General features: G+C 40.1%; 2 protein-coding genes across 5 annotated transcripts in view; one reads left to right on the top strand and one right to left on the bottom strand.

The window, feature by feature from the left end:
- ace2 (angiotensin I converting enzyme 2) overlaps window positions 1-7840 on the bottom strand; it is an 11390-nt gene extending 3550 nt beyond the window's left edge. Inside the window, exons 1-11 of the mRNA XM_020609990.1 lie at window positions 7624-7840; window positions 6483-6542; window positions 5328-5708; window positions 5046-5204; window positions 4747-4840; window positions 3660-3803; window positions 2971-3086; window positions 2740-2845; window positions 2270-2367; window positions 1952-2124; window positions 951-1232 (exon numbers count right to left, since the gene is read on the bottom strand). Of these exons, the coding sequence (XP_020465646.1) occupies window positions 951-1232; window positions 1952-2124; window positions 2270-2367; window positions 2740-2845; window positions 2971-3086; window positions 3660-3803; window positions 4747-4840; window positions 5046-5204; window positions 5328-5516 (1361 nt within the window). The 5' untranslated portion in view covers window positions 5517-5708; window positions 6483-6542; window positions 7624-7840. The remainder of the gene's footprint in view (window positions 1-950; window positions 1233-1951; window positions 2125-2269; window positions 2368-2739; window positions 2846-2970; window positions 3087-3659; window positions 3804-4746; window positions 4841-5045; window positions 5205-5327; window positions 5709-6482; window positions 6543-7623) is intronic.
- Window positions 7841-9852: 2012 nt separating this feature from the next.
- nhsb (Nance-Horan syndrome b (congenital cataracts and dental anomalies)) overlaps window positions 9853-11441 on the top strand; it is a 62791-nt gene continuing 61202 nt past the window's right edge. For all 4 annotated transcript variants that reach the window (XM_020606857.1, XM_020606841.1, XM_020606865.1 and 1 more), the window contains exon 1: window positions 9853-10442. In XM_020606857.1, the coding sequence (XP_020462513.1) occupies window positions 10163-10442 (280 nt within the window). In that variant the 5' untranslated portion in view covers window positions 9853-10162. The remainder of the gene's footprint in view (window positions 10443-11441) is intronic.

Below are 11441 nucleotides of genomic sequence, written 5' to 3'. Positions count from 1 at the left end.
AATTTATGATATAGAGTGTAAACAGAGTGTCTGGTCAAAACATCAGTTTAGAAATGAAGCTCTGCACTCCATATTTAATAACATTGAAGCCCAACTCTTACAGTGAGATTATTACTAGTCTCTTTTGGAACATTTCACTGACTTTACTGCAGAGTCCAGACATGTTTGGCACCCTGTATTTGATATGCTGTTTATGACTCCTACAGTATGTCAGGCACAGTAAGTAAGTGACAGTTAGCCTAACAGTTAGCACAGGGCCCAAGGTCATGTTATGTTAGATTACCTGAAGTAAACATGTAAACACAGGTGTGACATGGCCTAACTGGGTGGCCCCAGTTGTGCCAAAGTTATTTTATCCTACAATCCACTCAAGGACATCAACCTAGAGACACATTAATCATATCTACTCTGGTTTGTTCAGATTTGCCACTGTCAGGTGAAAAGCATCGTGTTATTTCCAGTTTGGTGATTTACAGTTGGTGGGTTTAGGCCAGGTAGATTACTGTGGTTCTTGATGGGTATAGAAAGATTTCATCAAACATTTCTCTGATTCAAAGAAATATATGTATATCACAAAGCTTTTTCATGGGGCTATAAAACAAGGCTGAGTTGCTTAAAAGACAAACCTGCAGTAACTGATTTGGTTATGGTTTAGACTGGTATGTTCGCATGCTACTCGATAACTAACCTGTCTGCTGTTCGATACTTACCGGGTAGTGCACAGAGATTTTAGAACTTTTTTAGCCTGTTGCTAGAAACTCCACTGAAGACTAGGGGCCAGAAAACCAAAGCAATATGCAGAAAGATGCTACAAAGCTTCATATGACTGAAAGGAGCTACTGAGTCAGGTGATTGTTCTTCTGTGAATTCATCCCTACCAGTAACCACATCCACATGTCTGTCTTTATTATAAAACTACTACACTGATTACAGCAACCTTAATGTTTTAGAGAACAAACACTTCTTTGGTTTGATAACTGACAGTGTTATCTGCATCAGGAGTACCTTTATCATAAACGAAGTCAGCAGGCAGGAGGTCCAGGCTCTGTAGGTGTTTGGGCGTTGCAGCAGAGAGGGACATGATTTCTCCAACCCCCTCGTGGAAACCTTCATTAGCTCCATCCCTCAGGAGGTAGGACAGGTTGCGATAAGCCATCTGGTACTGGTTGTGGCCCATCTCATGGTGCGCTGTGAGGAAGTCATCCATGTTGACCTTGGTGCACATTTTGATTCTGAAGACATCAGAGGAGAAGTGTTCATGTCAGCAGTTATTGACATAATATGATATCATTTGTAATGTAGCAATAAAACAGTTTGTGCAATAACATGTTTCTGATGAGCCAGATATAACAATCACTCAAGCTAATGACATTCAATAAAAATGAATAAAGTCCATGTCCAAGGAGACATGGTTTAATGTTTTATTCAGCAGTTGTAACCAAAACCCACACTTGAGGATCCATTAAACCTGAATTTTAGCATGAGTTTTTCATCTGGACAAACTTTAGTGCTATAGAACCAAATCCGCAAAACAGTCAGTCATGGTCCAGCTGTGTGGATTAATATTTGACAGCATAAAGACGGTTGTTATCGTTATCGGCTGGAATGAATGACTCAGAAATGTATCAGCTTCATTGTTCCAGCATGTTTATAAATGGCTCTGGTGTACTGAGCTACAATTATTACTTCTAGCACAAAAATTCATACAAATCATCTCATATAAATATTATTTTATGTTCTTTTTAAGGAATGGACAGCATACGCTCTCAATCAGTCCTCTGTTGGGAAGAAGCTTCTTATATAATAAGTTTTGAGAGGTATTTATTCCATTTTAATGTCAGCAATATCAGAGGGTTGGCTAGATTTGATGCTTGTTCTGATACTTGTTTCAGCACAGTCCCACAGCTTGATCACATGTGTGAATATGTGAGTGGCTGTGGGTTTATCCTACCTATAGTCCTTTCTGTTTCCCATGTCCCAGGCTGTGGGGTGACAGACCACCTTGCGTCCGTCCTCAGGCTTCACCAGCATGGAGTTATTCCAGAAATTGTCAAACATCTTGTACAAGCCCACAGACATGAAGAACCTCTCCGCTTCTTTGAAAAGCCGAATCTCAGTCCAACCCTGAAATTCAAGTTGATAGCTGATAGATGATTTCAGTTCCAACAGAGGATGTATTTGCTCCACTGTTGCAGCAGTTAGTTTTTAATATCTCGTCTATATTTTGTGTTAATGATATGTTTTAATATACAAACAGAATCAACTGTACCTTCTCTAACATAGTTTTGCTGACATCAATATCTGGTTTTTCAGGGTAGGGGACTGTCAGAGGGTACAGGTTGGTCCAGAATCGTCCCCACATGTCACCTGAGCAATCAACCCAAAAAGTAAATATTTTTCACTCAGTAGAACCTAGTTAAATATATGTTAACGCAGTCATTTCAAACTGTGATTTGGGGGTGTTGATGTATAAATAAAGCCCTAACAAAGAATGGTGGCTGCGCCGACTATTCTCAGATAAATGCCATATATTCATTATATTATATTTGATGCTTACTTTTGGTCTATGTAACAATGTTTTTTTGTATTGTCACCTTGTGGAAAGTCTGCCCCAGCCTCATTCAAGAGGAGAAAAGAAAGTAATAAAAAAATAACATAGGGAGCAGTTATATCAGAAGACAAAATGTTTGATGCCTTTAACAAGACTGATTATCAGTTCTGATCAAATTGCCAACACACCCAGCAGGTGAGCTGGCAGAGGTCCTTGTGGATCAATGTGTCCTGGGTAGACCTCCATAAGCCTGGCTCTCACATAGGCATGCAGCTCCTTGTATAAGGGCAGGATCTGCGGAAAACAATAAATTACAGTTGTTAATTGTTTGACAAAATCAATGACAATTCTCAGTCTCAGTAATATAGGTGCTCTGAAACATGGGACATACATCAGAGAATCAAATCCACACACTGTACCTCTTTGTATAGTGTACGGACATCCTCCATCAGCTCATCTCTGGTGTACTTGAACCGAATGTCATCCTCAATAGTCTCATAGTTAAATCTCCAGTAAGCTCCATAGTCTTCAAAACCTTTGTGTGTGTGTGTCACAGAGAAACAGACCAAAAAAAGAGTAAAACACAAAACAGACATTTCATTTCACAGTATCATTAGTACTAAGTTTGTTCTCTAGGGTTTTGGGAGAATTGACTCTCTTTTGCATGGTAATCTACATGACTTATTACTGCTCCGTACCCACACAGTGGCGGGTATCAGCTATCAGCTGTTTTTTTTTACCAGTGTTACAAGGAGATATATGGGAAGATCCATCATGAATGATCACTGATCGACTCTGTACAGCCATATTACCTCCATAGTCTAACAATATTAGCTTACTCTATATCCATGTAGCTTCTTAGTAAACTGTGTTCAAATCTAGAGGTCAAGGAACTTCCAGTGGATTACACCCAATTATATACCAAAGGGTAGTATTGTTTAAAGCTACATTAAGTTTCCACCAAGAATTAACAAAAGCAGCAATAGTGAGATCATGTATACTGTGGCTTCTCTGACATTCACACATTAAAAATAATTACACACCCTCACAGCAATATTACATAAAACATTACTACATGAAGTGACATATAATCTTTGTGATGTATCACCGTTTAGTTTGGCAGCTTCGTTCTTCAGATCCACATAGTCTTCATACAGAGGCCTCATCTTCTTCCCCACCTCTCGCCTCCATCCCTCCCACACATGGAGACGCTCAGAGTAGTTTCGGCTGTTGGCCATTACATTCTCCAGGCCTATAAAACGTAAAATACGCTCCTCAGTGACAGATTACACTGATATCAGGTAAATATCTACGACATACATTTAGTCAGGTAGTGCACTTAGAATGGTTTTGAGGAAGCTATACTTTTCTCAAATATCTCATTTTTTGACAGCTCCCCCATTCCTCTACATTTCTGAAAGCAATGTTATACTTTTTTGAACTTTTATTTACAGCTATAGTTACTAGTAACTGTTCCTGTCCAGAGGTTATATATAAAACATATCAGTTTATAAAATGCAGCCTTATGCTACAATATAAACTAGCCAAGAGTATTTAAAGTTGTAAAAGCTAACTTCATTTTGAAGATTAAAATGCTGTTTACATATGATAATATTCCAATGATAAATCTAAGTATATTTATGATTCTTTAATTTTAAAAAAGTCTACTGTACTTTTGTACTTTTACTTAAGCAAGATTTTGAACCTTTACCACTGTACAGTAAATAAAAGGTCTCAGTATTTCTTCCACTACTGCATGTTTGAGGTACCCAAATCTGTATTATTGATAATTTACTATTTTGCCTTTGAACATTTATTGAAATTAAAACACCTATGAATTTGAAAAGGGAAATGTCTCTTTGGTGGGACTGCTAACAGCTCATAGAAACACGCCTGGAGGCCCAACTAAACAGGGAAAAGAATGGGAATCACTGATTTAACCTTTAACAATGAATTATATTTTAAGCTCAACAGTTTTTGATGTAAAAAAAAAAACTTAATCTGTAAACTAACTAGTGACTATAGTTGTTAGATAAATGTCAAAGCAAAAGGTTTAGCATAGCAAAAAATGGAAATACTTATTTTACATGTCCTTTTCTCAGCAGAAGTTTTAATTCTAAACTGTTTTATCTGACATTGCCTGACAGCAGCAGACAGCTGTGTCGCCATAACTGGTTCTTATTCACAGAACGTACCTGGCTCCAAAGTCTGGCAGTTAAAGGGATCGTCCATGAGACACACCGTCGCTGTGCTGTAAATAGTACTCATCTCACTCATGGCCTTACTCAGCTATAAGCAGATTTAAGAGAAAAAACAAGGACATCATGTTTAGGTTCATGTCAACTGCTAATGAACATGGGTGAGAAAATGTGCTTAAAATGACTGCAGTAGGTAGATCAGAAATGTTGAAAAAAGATAGAACATATTTTATTTATTTTAATTGTCCACGCACATCTAGAACAAAATGAAATTAAACATGCAGCTGTTGTCTTACATGTGCAGCTTTATCTGGCGATAAAGCGCCAGAGCCTTTGTCCTGTAGGGAGATGAGCTGTAATTTGATTTCTGCATCCCTGATCTCGGCGATGGGGAATTTCTGTGACTCTTCTGACATCTGCTTGTAAAACTTGCTCCAGAGTTCCCCCTCTTTTGACTAAACAAAATGAAGAAACACACTTCAAATTATGTCATTCATTAACTTACACCATGTTTTCATTTGACTAAACTTCATGGGCAGTATTTTTAGACTACATTAGGATGTTTTCCAAATGCTTACCAGGTTCTCTGAGGTCTCCTTTGTTATGTTTGTGTTGTAGGCCCATGATGCCAGTGAGTTCTGGTAAAACCGGTCAGTGGCCTCCTTGTCAAACTTCAGCAGAAACTCCCTCGCTTTGGTCTCTACGTCTGACTGAGCAGATACAGCGCAGGACAGAGCCAGCAACACCACAAGAGTCCAAGCAGACATCTCAGCTGCTTCAGCTCCAGCAACACACGCAGACTGACTGTGAGAAGGAGGGACACTGCTGTTCTATAACCTTCTGTGCTGCCTTGGCCTTTGGACAGCAGAGCCATAACTGAGGGTGTGTCTGAGTTTTCATTTACAGAGACGACATTTCAGATGATCAGTGAACATCCCTGGGATTAGTCTGTGGTGGACCTGAACACATTATGCATTGAAAATAGACACACAATCTTTACAGTTAATAGTTGTGAGTGGATATGTTCTTTTGATATGATTTCTCTATGTTAACTAATAGCATGTCAACAAGCATAAAATGAAAAGCCTGCTATGAACAAGAAAGCCAGATGGCTAAAGTATAAATTACCTTACTGTACACACAGTAAAACATTTTCCTCAAATGATAAGATTTGTTATAATTTATTTTAATTAATTGTTTTTATTTACTTTTATGTGTTTGTCAAAAGTTGGATTTATTTGGATCCAAGAACCAAAAAATGTACAAAAAATACTCAGTACAGTTGCAATTCATGTTTGTTTTTTCATTCAACTGATTGTGTGTCATGTTTAAACAAGTATGAGCCTTTTAGGAAAAACATATCAAGGAAAGATGAAACAATAGCATTAGCCGAGTCATCAACTTTCTTATTTCCCAGCACCAGATAAAATCCCAGTCATGAACTGCTGTGCTGATAAGAAATCGGCCAGGAGGTCAACGTTTATTATGTGGATTTATTAACAACCCCAAAGGATTATTTTAGTCTCTCTGTCTCTCACACACTTCCTCTCTTTCTTTCCAATGTGTGTTTTGGGTCCAAAAACACACGTTGGAAAACAGACATTTAAACAGCTAGAATGGTTGCCTAAATAGTATAAAATCTCTCAGTTACAACTCAGGGCGCTCCATATTATTTATAACAGTAGGTCCCCCGAGTATGACAGTTTCCTAGGGTTGAAGGAGCTCATACTCACCAGAGCTAGTGCTGCCAGTTTGTGTTTGCCAAGGCTCACAACTAATATGGATGCTTGTTTCTTCAGGTCATGTAGAGTAAAAGATTGGAACAAGTTACTGCTAAATATTAACAGTACAGGGAACCACAAACATTTTAAAAACAAAAGATAAAGACTTATAAATTATTTGGATGTGCACTATGTAAAATGTATGTAAAATAGATTTTTACTACATTTTTACTACATTCTATTTTAAACTTTCTAATTTATTGTTTTTGTTATGTTGTGGATGTTTTAGATTTGGACAAATAAATCATAACTATTGTGTAATATTTCCAGTGCTTTAAGTTCTGCTTTAGTCTCTTCACTACAAAATAACTGATCAATAATCCATAAAAAACATCAGCAGAATAAAACCTTCAAAATTGTTTGTGCTGTATATTCAGAGCAGATACAGTACATACAATCAGTCAAGGACGTCTCTCAATACTCTGGCCTCATTTTATTTCTTAGGTTGGCAGTCACCAGCGCTGTGGTGAATGATTGTTTCTGGATTTTAACTATTTACTTATTTGTGCTTTTGGATCATGGTTCTCTCAGTGTGGACTGCAGCCGTTTTACGTCCCTGGGAGCATCAACCTGATGCAACAGTGCCATCCTGTGGATGGAGTTGGTATTATCATTTTTATTAATGGATAGGTTCAGATTTGTTCAAGTTTGTCTTGCTGTTCAACAATACTTACACACTCACATGCACATAAAAAGTTATTGGTGTCTGAAATTTTTCCTTCCATCTATACTAGCTGTGAACTGATCATTTCTTGATGTAAATCCAGTGTAAGAGAGTTCAGTGAAGCAAAGCTAAGTCTTCAAAACACATTGACTTTTAGGGATAGAATTCCAACTTTGTGTTATCTCTCTACTGTAGTTCATCAAGGAAAGTGACTGGAAACACAAAAAAGGAATTTGATATGAAAAAGATAGTAACTTTGGAAGGTATGTTTTATTCAGACGCTTGAAGTTTCATAGTAGTTTCAGCTGAACTTTACAATGTGTTTTAGTGGGTATTTTGCCCACTTGTAGCTGTAGCAGTATAAAGCATGCATGAAGTAAAAATGGTCAAGTAAAATACATGTGCCACTACTGATCTCACTGGACTTACCTTTGAGATTAACTTGTCACTTGGTGAAGTTTCAGAGAGTCATAAGGAACATTGAGGAAAATGTCCCATAAACAGTCTCATTAAAGCTCAAATGTCTAATGCATACAATTTAAAGCAAAAATCCAAATGCCTCACATAAAGAGACAGAGGCTGGAAATGTTAAATTTATTTTAAAAAAAGTAAAGGCATGAAGATTTTTCGAACTGTTAATGGTTAATTGCAGTCAACTAAGTCTTCCCACACTGGTTTTAAATGATCAACCTGTGTGGTTTAATGTTTCCTGCATGCATTTACAGAACAATTTCCGGCACACCTGTCTTCTTTGCAGCTCAGAGTGAGGCCTGTGATAGGTTGCAGTCTATCTGTGCTGCCTTAAATTTGCTGCAGCAGCAGGTTTACTGCAGACATGTCTATATACAGACTGAGCCTGGAGGCTATAAGCTAATCACTGTGAATGAATGAGACAACAGCGAGGCTTAGCATCCTGGAAAGTCCTATTCAGCAAAAAAAAAAAAACAACAAAGTTAACTGGACATGTTGAGCTACAGTACAAGCTCCTGCTGTAGGTGAACTGCTCTGAGAAGATTTTGAAAGTTATGTAAGTGCGTGTAAAGTGAAATGTGCTCACATTATTCTGTTGGTTCATAATGTAATGTGTTGTATGACATTGTGTTTTGTACTTCATTACTTTTTAATTATCAGGGCCTAGTATTATATTTAAAACTGGGCAGATGTCAGGGACTGTGGATTTCCATTTTTGTATCTATGTATTCTTGTTAGGATCGCTCGACACAATTGTGAGCGAGCAGAAATGAACAGACCCAGGCGGCTGGCTTCGGTGCAATAGGTGGGTTTATTTACAGTGCTACAACAGGGGTGCAAGACTTATATACAACAAAATAGAATTAATGAATGAATATCACCGGGTGATGACCAGCATTAGTGAAGGGGTTATTGTCCGTGGAGTGATGAGGTTGGGCTGCAAGGGAAGGCGACACTCCTGGGCTGGTCAAGGTAGAGATCCGGTAGACTGAGGAGTAACAGAGAGTGGATTGAATGATGAGACTGTGCATCGACCTGTGGAAGAGGTTGGTGGAGCTGAGGAAGCCAAGGTCCAGAGGAGAGGTCCAGGTAAAACAACAGGAGACGCTAGAACTAACATATGTGAAAACAGGAGAAAAAAATAGTATAATACGTAATGCAAAGAAGGCTAACGACATAGAAAGAACCAGCAAGGGAGTGAAGGTAAAGCCGGGTATAAATAGGGAGTGACAAAGGAGGCGCAGCTGAAGAGTGTCAGAAAATCAGGACAGGTGTGTTCAATCAAGAGAATCAGTGAGAAAGAGCAGACTAGAGCGAGAAAGAGAGAAGAGAGGAAGGTGCAGCCGGGCAAACCTGACAATTCTGTTTTACGCCAGAAAAGAAAGAATGTATTGAAATGCACACCACATGATCACGAGACTACTGAAAAACATATTTGAGACTGATTTATGATTGAGTTTTCTCTATGTACTTCTTGAAATATTAATTGTTTTGAGTTTTTTTTAATCAAGATTGGGTGGATAACAGTAGCTGTCATCATAGAGCAGGGGATCCATCAGCCTGGCTATTCATAGGCTGCTTGTGACGTGGAAATTTCACTGGTCAAGTGGTTGGCATATCATGTGTGCTCACATTGGAAAATGAAATAATAGGCTAGAGTCAGTCTTCTTTTTATCCCAGTTTCCTGACCGCCCATGCCAGGGTCACATATCAAAGTCATAACAAATTACTGCCATAAAATGGTCCCGTCATAATGGACAAACCTGTTGCTGTAAGTTCGATTTTCATGGCTGCTCCCTGTCCACACACATCCACATCTCCGTGTTTTCCCCCAGTCTTCGTTCTGGTCCTCTCAGTCTGCACACTGCTCAGACCAGAGAGCCAGACTGCAACAATTCCCTCAAAAATAGCCACGATGAGTCCGAAAACGCAAACAAAGACATAAAAATAAAAGCGTAAGAGGTGCATATTAGATGTGACACCATATCTGTTTTGTTTTTATGACAGTCTGTACGTTGTGCTTTATGTTTCGTTGACGCCTATGGCTTGTGTATTTTCTAACAACCTTGTAGACCTCTCCTCTTTTGTTGGTTTTCTTAAGCTCCTCAATGGCCCAGTTTCTTATTTTGAAATGTTTGCGCGGTATTTCCTTTTCGTTCAGGTTAGTTTGACGCCTCACGGAGGCAACCCATGATCGCAGAATCAACACGCATCCTCACACCACTGACCTGGGCTTAGCTGTGTCCTGTATGTGTGTGCGTGTGTGAGCGGGAGTGTGAGTGATCCACACAAAACAGCAGCAGGATGGAGGATCTCAAGGAGAATCTGGAAAGTTTGGATTGACGCCCGGGGATAAAGCGCGGTCCGGCCTGAACCCCATCGGGTTTCTCGTGGATTTATATATTTGGATGTTGTCTGTCTCCCCCTTTTCCCCTTTTCTTCTAGGCAGTGGGAATTTACACTTGGTTTACAACTCCTGTTATTTCTGGCGTGCAAAATGCCATTCGCCAAAAGGATTGTGGAGCCGCAGCTTCTGTGCAGGCACCAGATCCCCAACGATGAAGGTCTGCTTTTCGAGGACCTGTGTGCCATCAGTAACGTGATTCTGTCCCGGACCCTGCGACAGCTGTCCGACCTGGCCCGACACGCCTGCTCCTTATTTCAGGAGTTGGAAAACGACATCATTACCACCAACCAGCGGGTCTGGGTCCTCCAGAACAAAATAGGCCAGATACAGCAGACTGCCAGTGCCCTAGACCCCAAAAAGGAGGCAGTGCGTAAGTAGACCAGAACAAGTGTATGTAACCTCCTCTCAAAAAGAAATCACCTTATGATTTATACCTGGGATTGTGTTCATTCATGTTCTACATATGTGTCTTCATGCTTCGAAGGGCGCCCACCTCTAAATTATTTTTACCCAGCTGCACGCACGCCCGCTGTAGACGCGGCCGCGCTCTCATCCCCCCCATTGAAATGTGTCACACGGTTGCATTTGCGCATTCGACCATCCAGTAGCATCGAGATACATTTTCACAGCACAGGATGTGTTTACTGCTCATTCATTTGGTCCAGGCTCGGATGTGTGTGTGTGTGTGTGTCCGTCGACGGGGGGTGGGGGGTGAGGGGGGTAGTGTGGTTGAAGTCGGTGTGTGTGCTCACAGGCACAGGCAACGCGGAGCGGAGCGAAGGGGCGTGTGTTGCCGCTGCATTGGCTCAGCATCGCAGTGTCGCTACTGCGGGTAGCGCACACCTGAAGCATGTTGAGGCGATGTTCTGAGGACCACCAAATAACTCCTCGTTCATTTGGGCATTAATATATGAAGTTCAGGTTAAGTATTCGTTAAAAGGGATTTGAGATGTGTGTGCGTGCGCGTGTGTCGGGGTTTTCACAGACGACTCCCCGTGCGCCAAACCCACCCTTTCCACATGCAGCGGTACCAACACAGCATCGATAATGAATCCAGATGTCCATGTTTTAGGATAAATATGAGCCGATCTTGACTAGGCAGTCAAGTGTCGCTGTAACTGCAGTGCATGAGGCTGTGGACCGATCACATTAAGAAAATAAGCCTGATTGGCATCAGTGAGAAACTGCAATTCAATATAACAGCGCCTTCAGCAGCTATTATTTATGTCCTCTGCAGTCCCTTCAGTATGAGGCCTTTTATTTTAGACTGCGTTTAGTGATTTTAGGTTAAATCTGTGCAGTTTCAGTCATAACTGCCATAGGTTATTATAATCCTGGACAATCAAAGAGCATTTGGGGGCCTAAAGCT

Source organism: Monopterus albus, unplaced genomic scaffold (genome assembly GCF_001952655.1).
Source record: "Monopterus albus unplaced genomic scaffold, M_albus_1.0 scaffold4.1, whole genome shotgun sequence".
Taxonomy (NCBI): Eukaryota; Metazoa; Chordata; class Actinopteri; order Synbranchiformes; family Synbranchidae; genus Monopterus; species Monopterus albus.
This window is presented reverse-complemented; position numbering and strand designations above follow the sequence as displayed.